Genomic DNA, 23538 nt, shown 5'->3' with positions numbered 1-23538 from the left:
TAAAGTTTGCCAGACTTTCAAGCAACTGAAAACAAGGTCTTGTAATGGAAAATTTGGACAGCCTAAGTATAGGCTGCACTGCCAGCTCTGCCTATGATTAACCTCTCTGTTTAACGAATATTGATATTATATGCCTAAATAAAGACATTACAAATCACAAGTTGATTTAATTTAAGTTACAAAGGTAAAAACGTACTTGTGTATTAATAAGCATGACTTATTATTTCTGCATATAGTAATGCAGACAAGATTTCAGTATGTAGTAATGTTTTCAGTACAACAAATCTAAGGCATAACTTGGTATTAAAAGTCTTATGGTCAATTATTTAATTTTTTTTGTGCTTTATTTTTTTCTTCCCAGGCAACTCAGATTTTGTTTATAAATACACTGAATTTTGTTACTGTTTCTGGTAGCCTTAAAGGTTGTAGTAGCAAGAATCATGTGGTTCCATCCAAGTTTGTCAGGTCAGTATCTGAAGAGTAGAATTTAAGTTATTCTAAGAAGTAAAATCATTGTTACCTTGATTTGATAGGAAAGTAGACTTGTAAAGCTATTAATTTTTTCTATCTTTGTTAGGTCATACTGGGTAGGTGACATGAGCTGGACTCCCGACAGCCTTTTTCTGGCTTGCATGTTAAAACGTGGCTCCTTGATCTTACTGACTTGTATGGGTGAATTGCTGACCTTGGTTACTTCTGGTTGCTCTATAGAATTTGGACCAGCAGAGTTTATTCCCTTTCATCCACTAATAACATACAGGTGAGACAACCTGAAAGTTCAGATTTTTTTCTTTATCATTTGATCATATCTGCCTTTCTTACATGTTTTCTACTATTTAAAATAAATTTCATCTTTCAAATTAAGTCTTTTGGTTTCTCTCTTTTTCTCAATATCTGTTTCTCATTCATAGTTCTCTTCTAATTCTTATAATGGCTTTTGTCCTGATGAAAAATTGGCATTGTGGCAATGTAAGTATAAATTATTTGTGGCTTTTAGGGCTGGTTAAGTTTTTAGATATTTCAGAGATTAACATTACCTAAAACCTGCATGTTGTTTTGTGATGGAAGAAATTCACTTTTTGTAAATGTTAACTTGGATTAATTTTTAATGCAAGGATAACTTTGGTGGCTCAAGAATTAATTTACTGGAATTTTCTAATTGTGAGAGTTCCAAGATGGAACACGAAATTATAGCAATTGTATGTGAAAGTAGGGTGTCTAAACAAAGTAGCTAGTTATATTTAAATAGCCTTTTGCAAGCCCAGAACCTTATTTTTCACATGCAATTTCTCACTCATATAAGAAGTACAGTTGTGCATGCATTTTTGTTCAGTAGTGTGTATCGCTATTGAAAATTGCTTCTTGAAAATGAACAAAAGGCACTTCTAATATGTTATAACAAGAAATCACACGTACAATAGAAAATTTTATTTAACCTTAATTATAAGTTGCAGGTAGTTACAAAATGTCAATACATACAAGAATCTTTAAAATACTTTTTCTGTGAATCTGATTCATTTAATTAAAGATCGTGACTGTTAGCACTGATGGATTATCGCCAGGTATTGTCTCAGACTACTCTGCCAGTGCATTTAAATCCTTTTCTACATTAATCTATGTATAGTGTTTCAAAATGCCTGCCATCATCATACGTAAGACAGATCAACTGTGTTGTTCCAGTTTTTGTCGTTATTTAAGCAGTGTGTCTGTTGTGGCAGGATGTGAAGCATTTTTAGTGATTCGTTTGAAACCAACAAACTCCTTTTCTCTTGTGACCTTAACTTTGAACCCACAGATCTCCAGAGATGAAAAGATAGCACATTAATTCACCACATTACCGAGCTCCCTAATGCTAAGTCCTCTAGTATCTTACTACTGGCTTTAAAAACCTCTATACTAACCATTAAGTTTCAGGCATTCTTGTAACTTTGTACATAGAGACGGAGAAAAAAAATTGCTGGCCAATAACTTAAAAGAATTTGAAGTTACATGCTTGCAAATGGTATTGCAGTGCACACTTTCGTTGGCTGATTTAAAAATCAGAATTTTATTTTTTATATAGGGGAGGCAGAGTGGCCTACTGAGTAGAGTACACCTGGGTTCTATTCCAGACTCTGCTACTAGACTACTGAATGACCTTGCGCAAGTCACTTCGTATCTCTGCCTCAGTTTTTCCATCTGTAGTATGGGAATAGTGATATTGATCTCCTTTGTTGAAGCACTTTAAGATCAGCTGATGAAGACCTATATAGGAGCTAGGTGGTATTATGATATGTGAAAGACTATTTGTAATCGTAATACAACTGTTTGTTCACACATTCAGCTATTTAAATTTTAGAGAACTTCTTAACATTTTAACTGTCAAGAAATGGAAATAACCAAATGTTTCACTGATAATTTGGAAATGCCATGGATCCAATCTTACAATGCATGTGCAAATACAGGGCCCATGGACTTCAATGGGAATCTTTTCTGTGTAAGGACTACAGGACTAGGTTCTGTGCGTTGTATTTAAAAATTGTTGTAGAATGGCCAAGGAGTTTATTTTTAAAATAGACACAAAATACTAGTGTTCTTTATTACTTAACATACATGATTTTTATTAGTAGTCATTTAGAGCCCCATCCTGCAAAGATTTATCATGGACTTAACTTCTGATTAGTCTCCATGGGTCTACTGATAATGCATAAAGTTAAGTATTTGCGTAAATCTTTGCAGAATTGGGGCCATATAGAGGACCATAAATTGATATGTTACTATATGATAGGTCTACATAACAAAATTCAAGATGTCAATATTTTGCTGTAGTAATTAGCAAGTAGCTAATTAAGGTTAAAAAAAGGCCCGTTAGTATTTGCACATTTTTCTGTTAAGCTTAACTTCTGTATTATGTCACGTTATATTATAACTTCCAACTTGGTGTTAAATTGCTTACACTATTACTTTGCCATCTTGCATTTGTGCACTTTTTGCTTAAATTTTCCCCTTGGAGAAAAATTGCATAAATTGCAAAAATTATTTTTTAAAACAAAATATGTATGTTTGATATTTTTATTTAATAGTTTTGCATATATTTGCTTTATTTTTTCTGATATATTTTTATTTTATTTGCTAGACCGCAACAGTCTGTGCAAGATTCTAGTCATTCTCTTGGTTCATCTGCCTCTGAAAGTGATCTTATGAGACAGAGATTTTCTGTAACATCACACTCAAGATTACCCTACCTCATTGTGTCTGATGGGTATATGGTTACAGTACTTAGGTTTTCTGATAATCTTTTACCGTCTGGAGTTATGAGGTCACTTCTACTTGATTCAGCCCAAAGGCTTGAAAAGATACATCAGAGTCTGATGACACCTAAGGTACTGTTGGGTTGAGTGGTGGTGGTGGTTTTTTTGTTTGTGTGTGTGTGTGTGTGTGTGTGTGTGTGTGTGTGTGGGTTTTTTTACATTAGAGGTTTTTTTTTTAATGATGAAATTTTAGTCAAAAGGAGCAAATAGTAAACACTATAATCTCAGAGTATTACAAAATGCTTTCAAAGGCAACTGTGGAGTCATGTGCCTGTTTAGTCTTCGAAAGAACAATCATGATATATTCCTTTTAGTGCTCTGTGGAGGAAGGTTTTGAGGCAGACTTAGAATGGCAGTGATTTGAAAATCAGGCTCTGAATTTAAGTGAAACTGGATTTTCTTATATGCCCATGGAGAACAAAAAATGGTAGTACAGCGACTTGTTATACCTCAACCCTGTTCTGCATAGGCCACCTCTAGTGAGTAAGAAGGTAATTTTGCTTCCTTGTCATTTTAAGTCTTTGGTTTCTGTCGAGACAGTCGACGAAGTTTCTGGTTGTACTGCGGGCATCATCACTCCATTGAACTCCAAAGCAACTGGATTGAAACCAGCAACTCATTTCACATAGATCAACAGCTATTGGAGGGTAACAGTTTTCAGTCACTAGCAACTGGGGCGAAGTTTGAACAAAAAACTTAGAGCTGACAGACCTTTCAGCTCTATTTCCAACCCCCCACAGAGACTCATTCAATGTTAAGCATAAAATGGGATTTCCATATATCCCAATGGAAGCTGAAACCAGTTTGCATCACCATCACTTTGCAGGTGCCAGCAAGTATACTTAGTTTATGGAGATGATCTGTTTACTGGGATAAATTGGAACAGTGGGAGAGGATGTGAGAATTTAGGGGTGAAATTCTCTTAAGAGCCTAAGAAGGGATGGAATTGTAAGTATCAGTAAAATTATCTATGGGATCAACTGAGAGATCAAGAGGAGAAGGATTCTTTGAACGGGGATTAAAGGCACCATGTATGTTAGCAAACGAAGAAGACCGTTTAGGAAGAACAAAATCAAATAGGATGAGAGAATGATTGCTGATAGATTTGGGGTGGGAAGAGAAGACGAGTTTGATATGAATTATGTTGAATATGTGGCGATATAGGTCCATTGCAGTTTGATAAATTGAGAGTATCCAGCAGGGAGATGAAGTTATAGGCAAGCTAATTGAAAGGCAGTCAGCCTGGATGTAAAATTTCCCAGTGCTAATGAACAAGAACATATCTGTCAGGGTATAGATATGTCCAGATTTATTAACACACTGCACCCAAAACCATAGAGGCATAGAAAGCGAAGTATTACGTTACTGTGACCTTGTAATTGATCATGATTTTTTTTTTTTAGTATTTCAGTTTACATTTGTTGAATAGGAAAACATATTAAAAGAAGTGAATCAGAAGTAGAGCCCTTATTTGAGATCTTAAAAACTTAATGCAGGGTAACACAATGAATCTGAAGATCATCTTTGACTACTTATTCTCCATTTTCCCACTTACGCAAGCTGTACAGAAATCCTGCCAGTTATTCTTCAAAATATCTATCTGTTCCAGGGTTCTGATCTCTTCCTTCTATCCCTACAGCTAAAACATTTGTTCAGGCTATCTGATGATCTTCCCTCTTGATTATTGTAACATCTTCCTCCCCTCGGAATACTGATACCTCCAGTATTTAGAAAATACAATTACCAGATTGGTTTCTTTGCTTGTTATTCTAACCATGTTATCCATCTCTTTAAATTCCTCCACTGGCAGCTTCTCCTATATTACATGAAATTCAAGCTCTTTTCCCTATTCCATCCAGGTGCCTACATAACCTTGTCCTTCCCAACATACTAGTCCTTGTCTCTTTTTTTCATTGCCCCCATCTTATCTGAACTGCCAGGGATGGCAGCCTTAACACACTACTTCTCCCACAGGTGTTTGTCTATGTGGAGAATGTGGGAGATTTCTGTATTATTTCTATGAATATTACATGTGTCTCAATTTATCTATCTGATATTAGTCTGTATGACTGCATGGATTTAATCAAAACGGGAAATGAAACAATGACAGAGATGAGATCCCTCCAGAGGGAATGCCAAGGGTCTTCAACAGAACTGTGGGGGAGCTCTTCAGTGGGAAATCTTCACCTGCCTGACCCAAAGCGGATGGCCAGGTTTATTTTCCCAGGCTTGAGCCTAGGATCAAAGAGACTCTAATCCATTAAAGACCCCTGCCTAGAGAGGAAGCGATGGACAGGGGAGCAGTGGCTGAAGGTTAGTCTCTGACAGAGAGAGACTGAGAGAATGCTGCAGTGGTTGATTGTCTGTCTCAGCCCAGGAGTAGGAATGTCCAAAGATGTAAAATTTCACAACTTACTCTGAAACCTGTCATTCTTTCCTTGTAACAGCCATGTTAGTCTGTATTCGCAAAAAGAAAAGGAGTACTTGGGGCACCTTAGAGACTAACCAATTTATTTGAGCATAAGCTTTTGTGAGCTACAGCTCACTTCATCGGATGCATACTGTGGAAAGTGTAGAAGATCTTTTTATACTTGGTATGTGGTTGCTGGTGTTGTGTTGCATACCACACAACAGAACCATTAACCCAAGAACCTATCCTTGCAACAAAGCCCATTGCCAACTGTGCCCACATATCTATTCAGGGGACACCATCACAGGGCCTAATAACATCAGCCACACTATCAGAGGCGCATTCACCTGCACATCCACCCATGTGATATATGCCATCATGTGCCAGCAATGCCCCTCTGCCATGTACATTGGTCAAACTGGACAGTCTCTATGTAAAAGAATAAATGGACACAATTCAGATGTCGAGAATTATAACGTTCATAAACCAGTCAGAGAACACTTCAATCTCTCTGGTCACGCGATTACAGACATGAAAGTTGCGATATTACAACAAAAAAAACTTCAAATCCAGACTCCAGCGAGAGACTGCTGAATTGGAATTCATTTGCAAATTGGATACAATTAACTTAGGTTACCTTGCATAATGACTTAGCCACTCCCAGTCTCTATTCAAGCCTATTTCCCCTTGTTTTTTCCTACCTCCCCCCCCCCCCAGACGTTCTTGTTAAACCCTGGATTTGTGCTGGAAATGGCCCACCTTGATTATCATACATCTTGTAAGGAGAGTGATCACTTTAGATAAGCTATTACCAGCAGGAGAGTGGGGTGGGGGGAGGTATTTTTTCATGCTTTGTGTGTATAAAAAGATCTTCTGCACTTTCCACGGTATGCATCCGATGAAGTGAGCTGTAGCTCACAAAAGCTTATGCTCAAATAAATTGGTTAGTCTCTAAGGTGCCACAAGTACTCCTTTTCTTTTTAAGGAAAGAATGAAGTTTGGTTAATAGTTATGTTTAAACCTTCTTGGTTATTGTAACCCATTTCTCTGAATACTGTGTTCTTGTTGGCTAATAAATAATACTTCATTTTGAAGAGGCTGAGCTGTGTCATTGCATATATTTTCTTGTTAGAGCTCCTGACAGAAGACTTGTACAAGAAGCCAAGCAAAATAGGCCCTTCTGAAGCCTAGTATGCGGTCTGAGTGACAGAATTGCAGGACTCTTTTGAGGGAAGTGGAGCCCCAATCCTATTACTAGGAATGATGCACTCACAAGGAACTGTGAAGGGGTACAAGGCATAGCACACACTGTGATCTGTGGTGATCCACTTCTCCCACAAGCATTTCTGCACCTTCTTCCCCACTGCCTTGTATACATAGAATATCCATACTATGTCCGTCAGTCTGTTATTTCCATGCATTTAAATCCCTACTGAAGACCCGCTTCTGCCATGATATGTAGGGGAAAAAAACAATTGACTGGTGGTGTTGCCCCTTTCCCATAGCCCTTTGTGTATTTGCCTGTTTGGCTCTCATATTGTAAGTTCTTTAGGTCAGGAATAATTTTTTATGTTTGGAAAGTATCTAGCATGTTGTGGGTGTTACCAGAGACAGACAAATATGTAATAATATTAAGGTAGTTTCTCTTACTTTTTGTCTCCTACAGTTGAAAGGGAAAAGGCTGCAGTTGCGATCATTGTCTTCTTTAAAAGCTAGCCTACTGAAACAGCATCAAAACCAAAATTCTACCCTTTCTACCATTCCAAAATTCCTGCAAGAAGAAGAAACAGCAGAACTGAGTGAGAAAGCAGCAGATTTACAGGTATTTAACAGCACTTTTGTATTTACTGTATAATTAATGCATCTGATCTAATTTCTGAATATGGAAAAAAAATCTAATTAACCTGAGCTCTTTTTTAAGTCATATTCTGAATATTCTACTCTTACTAAATTTGCTTAAATGATTTTACATTAAACAAATTCTTAGGAAGAATTTTAATTTTATTTTGGCTTATAGGGTCTAGAAAATGCACTGATTTTCTTATCAGTCATTTTAGCAGGATGTTAATGGTTTTCAAACATCTTCTTAAAACAAATGATTTTTTTCAGAAATCAATTTACTTTTCCAAAAATGCATGCTAATCAAATGCATATTGTTTAGTCCCTTTCTGTTGCTGTTCAAAATCTAGTTCAATTGGGAATTGCACCTTGAACTGTAACAAAGAAATCTATTCTGAGTGTTAAGCTTTGACATGTATTGCTACTTGTGTACTTCATAGATCTTAACATCTCTTTAGGAAAAATGGCTGTATGTCAAACTCACCATGCAGCCTTTCAAATCTGCTGGGTACTTTTTTTGAGGATCTCTTCTGTAGAAGCAAATTCCTCTTTACCCGCATTCTGAGCCACCATATCTTGTGCTTTGCAGAATGGTTCTTGGACCATTGGGTCAGAGAGATTATATAGCTCCATCCTTATTATTTGGGGCAGCAAATGGAGTGGGGAGTAGAGTCCACAGGCAGAGACACAGACACACACTCTGTGCTAATTGCTTTTTGAATGTTAGGTTATTTAGAATGCATAGAGGTTTCGTATATAAGGCCTGTTAATCTTCACTGTGCCCCTTCATTAGCCTTGCTTTCAAGAAAATAGACACAAATCAGATTACATGTGTGTTTTTTCCCTTTAATTTAGGATTATGAAGAGGAATCTGATGATGACAAGCAGTTTCAAAATAACTCTTCTACTTTCTGCAGCCAGGGACCAAATTCATTTTTCAGTAGAGCTGATCAAGGCCGGTTGGAATTTGCATCAATGTTCGACACTGTTCATGCGAAAGATGATACTGATGCAAAAGATGATTTATCTATGGAACTAAATTCAATTCAGAAAAACCTTCTTGCAGCCTGGGGGATAGGGATTTCAAAAAATGTGCAAGAAAAAGATATGCTGTTGAATTACACAGTAGGCTGCATTACCCACCTTTTCAGCATTCTCCAGTTCAGTAAAAGCTCTTTACTAAACCATGATGCATTTTTAAACCAGTCTGAAAAATATAATCTGTGGATGCATTGCATCTTAAAACATTTTCAGCAGTGTTTAACTGTCCTGTACTGGGATGTGAGAGACAGACAGACAGTTGGGCATTTGGTAAAGCTGACATCACAGACTGTAAAACTGATGCTTATTCAGCTCCAAGATCAGTTGTTCTCAGAATACCTTTTGGGGTGCTTCTGTTTGCTGAAGATGGTTGCACATAGTCTAAATGGGAAATTCACACCTTGTTATGAGATAATGTCTGCATCCTCCGATGTTAACACTACTATAGAGCTTGACTCCCTGATTGTGCCTATTTTTCAAGTTCTTGATGGGAGCAGTGCTCAGAAATTTCGCTCACTGAATTCTCTGCTTAAGATACCTCCTCAGACAGTAAAACTCAATGAAAAGCCAGAAAACAGGTATGATTGTTAATGTGCATTAAAACTTTTTAAAAATGGGATTTAATTAGTTTCTCATTGTTCTATTAGAGAAGAATTACAGCAGCATTTTATCTCATCACCACTCTATACTCTGAAAAGATTGTGGTAATTTATTCAAGCAGGCATAGTAATTCCATGCTATTAGAGTGAAATACAGTGTCATATATTTGTTTATTTGACAAAGGTACTGTTATGTTTGTACTAAGTTCAATAAAACAAATAACAGTGTGGGAGCAACACCTGGGTGCATGAGTTAGTATGATTCTTCTGAACACTAAAAGCTGTAAATTATTAATCAACATTCTGCACAATAAGTTTAGTAAACAAAAGGAAAACAATACATAAAATATGGTTCTTAAGAATATCCAAGAAAATATATGAACATGTTAATGAAAAAATTATAATTGGGAAATATAGAGCTGAAAATCAAATTATGGTGGAAACATTCAAGAAAATATTACTTTAGCTGTAATATAATATACAAAATAACAAGTAAGTTTGAGGAATAAGACAGAATTATCCCTCTGTTTCAACTAACCTGTATTTTTTGTTAGTGATAGTGTACTACTTTTTGATCTACAGGTTGATGATATTGTGGCGGTTATTATATAAACAAGTGCTTTGGTATCGGACTCAACTAAACAGAAAAATATCTAAGGATGGCAAACCATTAACTGAAATGAAGATTGCACATGAAGAATCCATTGTTGCACAACTTCTAGGTCATATACAGGCAGTCCTGCAGTCTTCAGGAGAGACCTTGGAACAAACCCAGAAGCTCAATTCTGTGATTGGTTAGTACATTGGAAGGAACTGTAATCAGATGACAATTGTATGGACTGAATTTTAGATTAGGTACAACTTATTTGTAATTAATAACTGACTTGATCTGTAATTTATTTGCTGAGATAATTATAGTTGGAATTCATCAAACTTCTGAGGACTCACAACTGAAGCATCGTAATATTTTATGGCTAACAATATTTCTACGTATAGTTTAGTGGCTTAATCCAAAACCTGCTGAACTCAATGGAAAAACTCCACTGACTTCAGTTTGCTGAATCAATTTGAAATACTTAGGCATCCTGGTACCACAAATCTGAATCCTGACAAGGTTGAGACAGTTTTGTCTCTTCTGAAGTAGATAAAGGGAGTTCCGGGCACTTCACTGTATGTTTGTTTTTCAGCTGAGATCTTACAAACAGAGATTCTATTCAAAGTTCCATGCCACTTTCCTCTGGCGTAGGAGTTTGCTGATAATGGTGTCTTTGGCAAAAAGGTTCCATCCTCCCATTGTTATGCTGGTTGTTCACCTGGCTTTCACCCATTACCTCACAACATTTCATTTATGTGTAGATAAGGCGCTATAGTTCTCATGTAGGCAAAATCCAGTTTACTTCAGTGGGAGATTTGCCTTTTGGAATGAAAGGGAATATTATATAAAATTTGAGCTGCTATTATTTATTACTAAAACAACAAAGCAGGTGATGTGAAAGTTGGAAAAAGTAACGGGAAATGCTTATCACCATGAATAAGATATTATATGTTTTTGAACCATAAAGTTTTTAATTACATATACCACAGGGGCGGCCAACCTGAGCCTGAGAAGGAGCCAGAATTTACCAATGTATATTGCAAAAGAACCACACTAACATGTCAGCAGCCCCCCATCAGCTCCCTCCACTCCAACCTGCAGCGTCTCCTGCCCGCCGACAGCCCTACCAATCAGTGCCTCCCGCTCCCTCCCCACACCTCCCTCCCACCCAATGCGATTAGCTGTTACGCGGTGCACAGGAGGCTGTGGTGGGGAGGGGGAAGAGCGAGGGCATGGCAGGCTCAGGGGAAAGGGTGGAGTGGGAGCAGGGCCTGGGGCAGAGCAGGGGGTTGAGAACTCCCCAGCACATTGGAAAGTTAGCATCTATAGTTCCAGCCCCGGAGTCAGTGCCTATGCAAGGACCCGTATATTAACCTATGAAGAGCTGCATGCAGCTCTGGAGTCACAGGTTGGCCTCCCCTGACTTAGCATTTCTGAATTTACTGTTAGTATGCTAAAAAGTTAGTTTATGAAAGCTTTGTGGAAAGAGGTTGTAACCAATTTTAATTCCACTTTAATAGTGATTTAGCAGTCAAAAATGTTTAACCCAAAAAAGTCTGTAATTCAGAATTATTATTTTCACCCCCCTTCTCCCAAATAGTCACTTGTCTGGAATAAGAGTGGTTTTCCAGCCACTGAGAAATTTGCACATGTAGTAGCTGCTGTGGAATTGTGCTACCATTTATGACAGCTTCTCTGATATACTGTTTAAAAATCATATATTTAATAACAGGCAAAGATTTGAACTGAAATAGAAACAGATATATATTTGTGTGTTTGTATGTGTGAAAAGATGTGAATACTTCACATACTTTGTTGACTATATTGTATTTTTTTTAAAGGTGAGGAACAGTTTCTTCTAGGCTCATATGAAGAATCTGTGAATCTGTGGAAGAGGGCTCTTCAAGAAACCAAAGCAAAAGGCAAGGGAAAAATGGTGTCGTGTTCATCTTTTCAGTTTTCAGATGTTTGCACAATATTCTGACAAGGCTGTTCATACTTCTCTGCTGTAGTTAACACGCTGCTAGCACTTTTGTAAAAGATACCTATTTTCCAGAGTTATCCTGAAATCAAAATTTGCTCAGGAATAAAAATTGAGTCCAAAAGACTTTTAAGTACTTTTGAAAAACCAAAGGACAATTACTACAGAAGTTGTAAAGTTAAAGGGGGAATTTGTTTTAAATAAAAAATTCTGCTGAAAATCCATTTGGTGAGCGAGTAGACTATCTGGAATGGACTTCCTGGTTCATTGAGTCCCGTTCCCAGAATTGCAGACAACCCCATTGGATAATACTGTTCATACGGTTATCAAGCTCTATCTTAAAACTAGCTAGGTTGACCCCACTATTCCTATTGGAAGGCTGTTCCAGAACCTCAAACCTCTGATGGTTGGAAACCTCCTTCTGATTTCCAGCCTAAACTTATGTATGGCCCATTTATATCCATTTGTTCTTGTAGCAGCACTGTCCTCTAGATTAAATAGCTCTTCTCTTCCCCTGCTGTTTACCCCTGTTGTATTTATAGAGCGTAGAAAGGAGTAAAGAAGTGCTCCAGAATCTTTACATGGCTATCTTTTGAGGACAGCCACTCGTATCTTAGGAGAGGAATAGTTCTCAGGTATGCCGAGTGGACAGCGGTTATATAGGAGGTTTTATGATTTTTTAAAATTAATTTTCCTAAAGAAACAATAAAAATGCAAAAAGGTAAATTACTTGCAGCTTGTATTTGTCACCAAATACTGCACATTTCACAGGATATCCAATAAAATTATGCAGTTACACAACTTTACACTTGTCAAAGCTTCAAGACCAGCTAATACAAAGTCAGACAGTATTACAGAGATGTAACTTGTTAGAGTAGGGGTAAATATAAAAATAAAAATAATAATAGCAAAAAACCATATACAAATATGCAAAAATGGAAAGGAGAGGGCAGGGCTGGAAGAGGGAAGGAAAAAGCAGAGGGGTCAGGTGGAATGGAAGTCTGACATGATTTGAGCTATGATAGAATCATATAAAGGTAGAACTGGAAGGGATCTCAATAGGTCAACTAGTCCAGTCCTCTGCACTGAGGCAGCACTAAGTATTATCTAAACCATCCCTAATAGGTATTTGTCTAACCTGTTCTTAAAAACCTCCAATGATGGAGATGCCTCAATTTCCTTAGCTAATTTGTTCCAGTGCTTAATTACCTTTATAGTTAGGAATTTTTTTCTTGATGTTTAATCTAAATCTCCCTTGCTGCAATTTAACCTCATTACTTCATGTCCTGTCCTTGGTGGATAAGGAGAACAATTTGTCACTCCTCTTCTTGATACAAACCTTTTACACTCTTTAAGACTGTTATGTCCCCCTTCCGTCTTATCGTCTCCAGGCCAAACAAACCAATTTTTTTCATTCTTTCTTTGTAGGTCATGTTTTCTAGATCTTTAATCATTTTTGTTGCTCCCCTCTGGGCTTTCTCCAATTTGCCCACATATTTCCCAAAGTGTGGTGCCCAGAACTGGGCACACTACTCTAACTGATGCTTTGTCAGTGCTGAGTAGAATGGAAGAATTACTTGTCAAGTCTTGTTTACAACACTCCTGCTAATATACCCCAGAATGATGTTCACTTTTTTTGGCAACAGTATTACATTTTACTTCAAGGAGGAGAATTAACTCCCATGCAAATTTCTGACTGATAATGCACTGGTTTGCAATAGGATCTCATCTTCTAGAATGTCTGCCCTCCAGTTCTGCTCCCTCTATAACTTATGGATCCTTAGGTGTATCATGTTTACACAGAGGCAATTTCAGGTGAGGGGCATCTGCTATGTTGAGCCTTTCTGCATCTTTTTTTATGCTCATTTGTTTTTCTGCATACTGGATTACAGCTGCAACTCCCTCTCTGGGAGGGTGTGTGTGTGTGTGTGACTGACTCTTTGAACCTATATTTATCTTCCTTTGCTTTTGAATATACAATTCTGCATTTGTTTCCTTTTATAATGTAGGAGAAAAGAGGACACAGTTTCTTCAAACTAGGTATTATCTTGCTATATTATATTGCCACCTGTATCACTATAACTTAAGTGAGGCTCAGGGGCTGAGCGATCATCTTGTGAGAGAGATACTAAGACGATCTCGGCTGTCTGTAAGGCAGAGAGAAGATTTTTCTGGTATGTTTATCACGTTTTTAAAAAAAATCTGATCCGTTTACTAATGTATGTTTATATTCTTTAGATAACCTGGTGTCTAACTTGTATGCCCCTGTATGCCCTTGACTCCATGATTCCCTTCAAAAAATTCTAAGAGCTCCCTGCAGACAGAATACATCTTTTTTTCTTCAGGGATGGAAAATGGGTTTTCTGTGTAATTCTGACAGAAGCTGAGAGTTTCTTAATTATTTCCATTCTTCAGCCTCTAATTCCTTAATGCCCCACTTCTGAATCAGTATTTCTGTCTCTTAAAAATATTTGACTGCAGAACGTCTGTCTAATCTGTAATAATTAGAGTGAGTGTTTGGAAGACAGCTTTAATTGTATAATTTTATAGTTTGTGTGTGAGGTGATTAAGTTCCTTTTTTTTTTAGAGCCTGATCCAAAGTCACAGAAGTTTGTGGGAAGACTTCTTTTGACTTTAATGGACTGTGTGTGTATGTGTATGTATGTATAGTGTGTGTGTGTGTGTGTGTAAGATCAGAGTTGGTCACAATCCTAAATCCAAACACACAGACTTTGGAAACATTTTGTATTCTTATATGGATAAAAATTTTGTGACTAAGCCCCTTGCTTTATAAAGGGCTGAATCAGAGTCCTAGATCTGAATAACCAAAACTTTGGGAAAGTTCAGAGTCAGTCCCGGATCTAAACTTAGTGGTTTGGGCCCATCTATAGTTGTAAGAAATCTTCAAAGGGAATTGTTACTAACTAGTCATTAGTAGTAAGAGGCTTCTATGTTTTCTGTTTTAAAAGGCTCAGGAATACTGTCAGGGGAAATGAGTAGGGCCACAGTTTGTTTATTCAATACAAACAGTTGTGTTGGCTATAATTAAACAGTTCTAGCGCTACATTTTTATAGCAATTTTTTTGTTATTGTCAAAAACATTTTAATTAGATCTCTCTCTCTTAGATGCTGAACATTCTCAATATGAACTGTGGATGATAAGGAATGTTCATCCTGAAGCTGCAGTGGCAGTAATACGGTCCATGGCACGATTCATGGCTGCCTACTTCACTAATCAGCTGCTTTATATACTTCCCCCACATAAAGTTGATATTCTACCTCCACTTCACATCAACCAAGGTATTCTGTTAAACAAAAAATATTTTAACTGGCTCTGATTCAGTGTTATGATTTATGTTTTTATTTATGTGTTAATGTTGCCTAACTTTAAAAGGGTAAGTATTTTTAGATATGTGATTTTTATTTTTTATAATTACTAGTATTCAGGATAAAATTATACTTTGTTTTAAGATATTTTTGCAAATATTTTTTGTGCCAGCAAAACAAATATTTTGTAGCTGTGGTAATTGCTGAGAATATTTTCATGTTTAAATATTTAAGCTTTCATGTCATAGTTAAAAACTATAGTACAGAGTATTCTCAGTTTATTCTATAATCCATATACTTACTTGGATTGTTTTGCAAATTGCTGTGCCTCATGGGTATCCAGAGTAGTTAGTGATCCAAATTTGAGGTTGTTTGAACAAGGGATTCCCAAGATACAGCCCTCCCTAAAAACTATAATAATGTGACATCAAAATTTTACAGTTCTTGCAATGCCTTTTTTTACACACATCTGGGGCTCAAACTCTGGTTCTGCCCCTCCTCAATTTGATATCCCCCAATCAGGATAAATCTCAGCTATTGTCTGATACACACTACCCTTTTGGGGAAAGAAGCAGTATATTAAAGTTTATTCAGGATATAAATTGAATCTACAGTGTGGTTTGAGAAAATAATTTGTGCATGTGCAAAAGGACTGGGGCTCTGTTGCAAGCTGTGGTGTTCCAAGCAGCCTGACATTAGACTAACTGGCTGACTCAAGCTGACATGCTGTGGCCATTAAATCCAAGCAGCACCTTCTAGGGTGAGTTTTAGTCCTGCCCTTGGCAGCTTTCTGGGAATGTGTGTTTGCACTTTAGGTACTCTCTGCCTGCATTCTGCAAGGGTTTTTTTGGGAAGTTTTGCCCTGAGAGCAGAGTTTCTGGTTTAAGACCTGATATTTCAAAGTGCTCTAACATCCACATGCATTCTCTGTTTTCACTTTGGAAGTATTGTCAAGGAAAATAGTTTTAATTAACTAAAGGGAAGATGTAGTAAGCAACATTAGGGTAATGTAATCATACCATGTGCTCCTGATGTTATGAGCTTGTAATTTTAAAAATACTCTAACAGTCATGTGCATAGTGATATTATTTAAAGTATTGGTTTGCCATGACATTTGCAGGGGTATGCTTCTTGGTGCTACTTTTGGGGTTAGTTCCTCAGACGCATCCCTCACAATAAGGAGCTGATTTTTATATTCACATTGCTGTAAAGCTCACATGCCTTGTCTCGAAAATAGGTACTCCACAACAGAGGATGGGGTAGACTTTGGGAGAGTGGAGAGAAGAGCACCCCCACAGGGTGAATGGATCACTTCACACCTGTCAGGTTGAGTCAGTCTGTATTCAACTCCATATGGTGTTCTGAACACCTTACTGGAAACACCCAATTAAGATTAATGGGCAACTTTCTACTTCTGCAATCTTCGCCTGATGCTGTGGGTTGTGCGGAGCCCCTTTCTCTTATGCTACAAATCTCCATGGCAAGACTAGACTTGTGGCTTGCACAATCCACTTAACTCAGCACAGAAATAAGCAGTGCATGATACCTTTTGGGTGCAGATATACCTCTCTTCATCTCACAGAGTGAGCTATGGCAACCTACGGCAAGTAATCCCTGCACCAGTCAATACAGCTGTCTCTCACACAGTGAAGGGCAGTTGGAATCTATGGAAATGAATGAGAGAATACAATTCGATGGGACACTTTGCACCAAATAAAATAACTTATTAACATAGTCATTCCTTATGCCTGCTCATTATAGGGCACCCCTTGCTGAAATGTACTTTCCGTATATCCCCAATGGCTCTTGTTTATTGTAGGGAGTAGAGTAAAAGTTGCAGGGGTAGGGGTGGTGTGTATCTTAAGTTATTTTCTTGTTTTTAGAGGCTTAAGTATACGTGCATTCCACATTCTGGAAGGGTATAAGACACGGTTAGTCAACCTGAACTCTCTGTTACAATGACTTGGGGCACTGAATTTAGCTCAGCAAAGAGAAGGTTAAGAGGCAACTTGTTCTGTCCGTCTGTAAGTGCTAGACAGGGAGAGGATAGTTGATAATAGAGGAAAGCCTATGGGGCAGATCCTCAGCTTGTGAAAATTGTCATAGTTCTGAGTTTAATGGAGCTATGACAACTTTCCCCAGCTGAGGATCTTCCCCATATTATTCTTTTAAAAATCATATACCATGTTATAAAGGTAATAAAAGATCAGTTACACAACAAGGTGGTGTGATCAAATGCCACACTATAAACTAAAAACTCTGAATTTATTTTAACTAACCTGCAGGGTATGTAATTAACATTATTAAAAACATATTTTTCTTTCGTAGACCGGTTCCCTCGAGTTGTTCCACTACAGCACTCTGTGGTCGCCAGTGCTGTTAGAGACCAGAAACTTTCTTCTGTATGGACTGCTGAATATGCTCTTGATTTGCTCTTTGTTGGTGGACTGATTCCAGAGGCTGTGTGGCTAGCACACAAACTTGGAGACTGGAAAATGTCCGTTTCAATAGGTGTGGCCTATAATCTGTACTGTCAAAGTGGTGGTGACTTCTTAAGGTGAGTTATGCTTTTTCAAATAAGGGAACTCAGAATTATCATCATGCATTATTATATAGTATCATGTATTATCAAGTATTTTACTTAGCAGAGAAGGTAGTGTCCTTCCCCTAAGACACTTCCAGGTTAATAGATACAAGATTTAAATAGATGTGCATTTTAGCCAGTGTGCCTCAGATTAATAATTTTATCTATGGAAGGTTTTGGGTTTTTTTTCAGAAAAAGGAAAGATGTTTCCACAGAATTTCCTTAGTTTCTCCACAGATTTTTTGTTTTGTTTTGTTTTTACTTTGTCATTAATTAATAGTTTCTTGATATGCTTTCAGGTCAGAGAAAACGGAATTCCATCTGCCTTTGAACTTGACTCCAACACAAATTTTTCAGGAAAAATTACAGTCTTTCTTGGGACAGCCAGTCAGTTTTGAAACATCAAATGAAGGAAGTACTAAATATAAACAGTTTACAGGTACATTTAAAATATAGTTTCATCCTATTTACTATCAACTTTATTCCAGTTGATTCCACAAATCCTAGGTGTTCACTTTAAAAATAAATGTCTTTAGCATTATGAAGATACAGTTATTATCACCACATACGCAGATAGCTACTGTAAGTGCCTAGAATCCTATAGAGAGACGGGGTGTATGAGGTAGTATCTTTTATTGGACCAATATCTGTTGGTGAGAGAGACAAGCTTTCGAGCTTACACAGAGTTCTTTTTCAGGTCTCTGTAAGCTCTCAAAAGTTTCTCTCACCAACAGATGCTGGTCCAATAAAAGATACTGCCTCACCCATTTGTGTCTCTAATATCCTGGGACCAACAAGGCTACAACAACACTGCATAGTATCCTGTTGCTCTTTTGGCTTTTCCCATGCCCAAGATGGCCCATATCTTCCTTCTTGTTTGGGGAGGAAGATCTAGACATATCAGATAGTCACTTCAGTTTGGTTTGACTATAAAATACTTTATTGGCAAATGTACATATTTAGAGCATAATAAAAATAAGACACATTGAAATAAATGTGAATGTATGAACAGTATAGAAAACATCATTGCAATGGCACTAGAGTTACAGAACATGCAAGTATTACTTTGGCCTATAGCAAGACAAAAAATGTCATCTTTTTGCACTACGCCAAAGTTGGCTCCCATAGCCAGATCAGACTGCCCTTGGTTCAACGTCCCAGAAAATCTCGTAGTAAAATTATCCGTATCCCTTATTCTGCTCTGCTCTTTGAAGTCCATATTTCAAGGCGTTGTTTGCATTTGTGATTTATGGTATTCTTTGTCTTAGCCATTATCACGCTGTTTGGAGTGATTCACGACCGTGAGTGCCAACCTTAGGGCAGACTGTTGGAAAGTAGGGCGGACATCTCAAACTGGTGCTATGTTCTGTCATTAGATTTCATCAGCCCAGTTACAAATGTGAACTCCTGAAGTACTAGAATAGTCTTAACATGAAGTCACAGACTGTCCCCTTGGACACTCCAGTCTTTCTTGCCACCCCAGGCAAGCTTAATGATAAATGGTCATTTACAGCAAAATGACACAATATTCAGATTGCTCCCAGTCCCAAGAGACCAGTCACTTACCCCATGTCAGTTTGTACCCCAGATCTCACAACAAAGACAACACTTGTAGCCAGTTCTGTAGTAAATTAAGTATTAATTAGGAAAAAGAAATGAGAGTTTGAATAAAGGTTACATCAGGCAACATATACACACACGAGTTATAGTCTATGTTCAAAAAGGTGACAGAGCTGTAGTAAATTGTCAGCACTGAATGTCTTTTAAGGCTAACCTAGGTTGACCCTGGGGATCTCTGGTTTTGGTTCCTAGCTCCAGCCCTGTGAGAGTCCAAACAGCAAAGAGATGAAAAGTTTTCATGTCACTTATAGTCATAAATATAAAGGGAAGGGTAAACCCCTTTAAAATCCCTCCTGGCCAGAGGAAAAATCCTCTCACCTGTAAAGGGTTAAAAAGCTAAAGGTAACCTCGCTGACACCTGACCAAAATGACCAATGAGGAGACAAGATACTTTCAAAAGCTGGGAGGAGGGAGAGAAACAAAGGGTCTGTGTCTGTCTATATGCTGCTTTTGCCGGGGATAGACGAGGAATGGAGTCTTAAAACTTTTAGTAAGTAATCTAGCTAGGTATGTGTTAGATTATAATTTCTTTAAATGGCTGAGAAAAGAATTGTGCTGAATAGAATGACTATTTCTGTCTGTGTGTCTTTTTTGTAACTTAAGGTTTTGCCTACAGGGATTCTCTATGTTTTGAATCTAATTACCCTGTAAGGTATCTACCATCCTGATTTTACAGGAGTGATTCCTTTATTTCTATTTACTTCTACTTCTATTACAAGTCTTCTTGTAAGAAAACTGAATGCTTTTTCATTGTTCTCAGATCCAAGGGTTTGGGTCTGTGGTCACCTATGCAAATTAGTGAGGATTTTTACCAAACCTTTCCCAGGAAGTGGGGTGCAAGGGTTGGGAGGATTTTGGGGGGAAAGATGTGTCCAAACTACATTTCCCAGTAAACCCAGTTAGTTTGATGGTGGCAGTGGATATTCCAAGGACAAAGGATAAAATTAATTTGTACCTTGGGGAAGTTTTAACCTAAGCTGGTAAAAGTAAGCTTAAGAGGTTTTCATGCAGGTCCCCACATCTGTACCCTAGAGTTCAGAGTGGGGGAGGAACCTTGATACCTATCTATATTTTCCTCTTCCAGAATTCAAGTTGATATAGGACAAGCTTCCTCGCACCTTTATGGGTGTGAAAGGGCTATTAACCTATTTTTTAAATCTTGTTGCTTCACAATGGCTCACTTAGTTTTGATAGTCCTCCTTGGTGGGCAGGGGGTACCACTCTTCCTGACAATTCAGAAGTTCAGAGCAGGCATTTTTATAATTGTAAAGCGAAATTTACATGTTACCTTACAATATGGGATACGGACATTGCAAGTTAAGATTAATGCATGCAGTAAGTGACAAGCATCCGATGAAGTGAGCTGTAGCTCATGCAAGCTTATGGTCTAATAAATTTGTTAGTCTCTAAGGTGCCACAAGTACTCCTTTTCTTTTTGCGGATAGACTAACACGGCTGCTACTCTGAAACCAAGCATCTTATAGAGTCTAAACACATCCTTACAAGTCTAACATCTATCTTAAACACTACTAGCATACAGATGAGCTGGTCTGATTTCCAGCTATGAATTTGTCAGTGTTCAGCTGATGCCTCCAGCCGTGGCAAGACCTGGCACCTGGTCTGCCAGCATCTCGGCACTAAAACACTGATCCACCTCCATGAGCTGCAGAGAAAGGAGAGCAGTCCAGACATCCAGATTTGTGGGAGACGTTGAATAGCAAAAAACAACCAGAGTTAATTATTAAGCATTAGAAGCAATTTTTTTAACACTACATTTATTCACTTTTTCAAATCTTATATTAAAGAAAGTAAATAGAGTTATTCATAAATTCTGGAAAAATGAATGTAAAATACAGTAATGCTACTTATTAATTTCAGAAGAAAGCATTGCATGAATTGATGCATTTACCATATCGGTTTAAATTCTTGGTATTTTTTAGATCCCATTGAAGAGGAAAATGCAAATGTTCTTTTTGGTTCAGTGCAAGAAATACTGAAAGCAGCTGTTATGGCAGATGCAGACATTCTCTCAGACACATTTCAGCTTTTGATAGACTCTGCCAAGGACCTCAGCAGAAAATTGTGTGGTTTAGTGCCTGATGGGCTATATCTTCCTGCACCACCATTATACTGTCCTCAACCAGCTTCTCTCAGTGAAGTAAGCGTATTTAGTAGAAGTTGCATGAATGTTAGTTTGAACCTTCTAATTCAGTTTTTCTTCCAAAAAAATCTTCAGCCAATTACTTGTGTGGCACCCTAACAGCAAGAAACCTCTTTGAAAAGCTCCTTTCAGTTTTTCCTTCTACTTAGTGAAATCTCTGCTCTTAAGACTAAGAGAAATGTTCTGAAGAGTAGATATTTCATGTGTAGCTCAATTTCTTAATTCTTTATGTCCTCCCAAACTATTTGGCTTATTGTCTTGTACTTAAACTTTGTATTTCTCAGAAAGACTTCAATGACTCTCCTTTAAAAATTGAGAGAGATTATCGTCAGAAGGTGTCTGGGGTCCTTCAGCGAATTATGCTGCTCTTCCGGGCTGCTCGTTGTTCCTGCCCTGTGGCACAGTGGTATATTGTACAACTGAAATGGGCAAGAAAAGTAATGCAAAAGGTAAATAATAAACTTGTTTACTTTTAACTCCATTATCTGTAGTAAATATTAGAGGGTGACTCTTTTGAGGGAGATACCCATATCACTTTAATTCCTTCCTAGTCTGATAAAAGTCTCAGTCTCAGATAGCTGCTGTCTATATTCTTCTCATAGTTTATTCCAGAGGAAACTGGAGCCTAAACAAGTGGGGGGTCCAATGTTTTGGCCTCACAAGTAACTAGTGCTATTACTGGAGGTGGGAAAGAAGTGACCATTCAGTTCCAGACCACTCGGGGCTTTAGAAATAATTATTAACACCTTATGGATTCATATAGTTTCCAGGGCCAGAAAGGACCTTTATGATAATCTAATCTGATTTCCAGAATAACAGGCCGTAGAAGTTCCCCACAATAATTGACTGGCAACTGGCTGCAAATTTTCAGCCATCTAGAGCACAAAGTACACATGTAATAAGACTTTTAATCTCAACTATTTAGATTTCATTGACTTAAAATTAAGCCTTATAATATAATGATAAAGATTTTGAAACAGAGCAACTCAGGTTTTTCTTAGCTGTTTTATACAGTAGTTATACTAAAGTTCTATCACCCTGGTAATTCACTCTATCATATTAAATAGAGCATTGTAGTTGTCATAGCTTGTACATGTATTAGATGAAAATTAAAAAAAAATAAATTTAAAAATTCCTTAAAAAAAATTAACCTGGGTTTCAGGTCCATTGCATTACAGGAAATAGAAAGCAGGCCTTTGGAAATATAGTTGATTGTGGCAATATTCTGTCAGTAAGTTAAAGGGGCCATTCAATTCTGATACGAAAAACTTCAGGTGATTTCATTAGGATTTTCACCTACAGATGAACTGAATAATAAAATTTTTAACTAGTAAGCACTTACAAAGGTAATTTGCTAATTTCTAAATTGTCACAAATAAAATTGCTCTCAGTTTATAACATTTTTGCTTTCTTTTCCTGCCTATAGATTCGAATGAAAGGCACTCTTCCTTCATTAAGTTCATTTCCTAAAACTTTGCTTCATTATTCCAAATTTAGTACAATATTCTTTAGACCTGCATCTTCTGGGGACCATTGCTTTGATGATATTTCTTGTAAAACAATAGGTATGTGTATAATAAAATTGAATAAGTAACTTATGGTTGGAAAATAGAACAAGGGATGAGAAGTTGCATGTGAAAGGGCACTATCTAGGTAGGCTTTATTTATTTACTTTTGCATTTGGTTGAAAGTATATCAAGATACAGTGTCTTCTGCAGTGCTGTCTGTTATAAATCTTTCAAAATTTGTGCAGTTTTTGATAACTCAGAAGGATATTTATATTTTTGTATAATTTTAAAATATTAGTATATTAAAATATAGGTTGTAATTATATATTTACAATTTTTTAGAAAATGAGTTAATCATGCTTGTTTTTTAAAGACTACAAATGAATTAGTAATGTCGGTCCATTTATTTTAATTTTTTTAACTAAAATTCTAGAGACTGATATGTATACTGGGCTATACTGCTTTGCAGCTCTTATTCCAATTTCTGTGTGTAGTTGTGATTATTTTGAGGGGGGCGGGAGAGATGGCCTTTTTCTCATATTATTCAGAGAATGTACTAACTTGAAGATTAAAAAATTTCATA

At 37.2% G+C, this 23538-nt stretch overlaps 1 protein-coding gene across 2 annotated transcripts in view; it reads left to right on the top strand.

The window, feature by feature from the left end:
* The window catches only part of CPLANE1 (ciliogenesis and planar polarity effector complex subunit 1), a 180072-nt gene that overhangs the window by 42201 nt on the left and 114333 nt on the right, over positions 1 to 23538 (top strand). For both annotated transcript variants that reach the window (XM_084628687.1, XM_084628686.1), the window contains exons 8-21: positions 362 to 465; positions 578 to 760; positions 3116 to 3362; positions 7367 to 7522; positions 8395 to 9158; positions 9762 to 9973; positions 11616 to 11696; positions 13765 to 13929; positions 14882 to 15055; positions 17411 to 17639; positions 17966 to 18105; positions 21227 to 21444; positions 21732 to 21896; positions 22874 to 23012. In XM_084628687.1, coding sequence (XP_084484813.1) covers positions 362 to 465; positions 578 to 760; positions 3116 to 3362; positions 7367 to 7522; positions 8395 to 9158; positions 9762 to 9973; positions 11616 to 11696; positions 13765 to 13929; positions 14882 to 15055; positions 17411 to 17639; positions 17966 to 18105; positions 21227 to 21444; positions 21732 to 21896; positions 22874 to 23012 — 2977 coding nt within the window. The remainder of the gene's footprint in view (positions 1 to 361; positions 466 to 577; positions 761 to 3115; positions 3363 to 7366; positions 7523 to 8394; positions 9159 to 9761; positions 9974 to 11615; positions 11697 to 13764; positions 13930 to 14881; positions 15056 to 17410; positions 17640 to 17965; positions 18106 to 21226; positions 21445 to 21731; positions 21897 to 22873; positions 23013 to 23538) is intronic.

This window comes from Lepidochelys olivacea (assembly GCF_965140295.1).
Source record: "Lepidochelys olivacea isolate rLepOli2 genome assembly, chromosome: 5".
Taxonomy (NCBI): Eukaryota; Metazoa; Chordata; order Testudines; family Cheloniidae; genus Lepidochelys; species Lepidochelys olivacea.
This window is presented reverse-complemented; position numbering and strand designations above follow the sequence as displayed.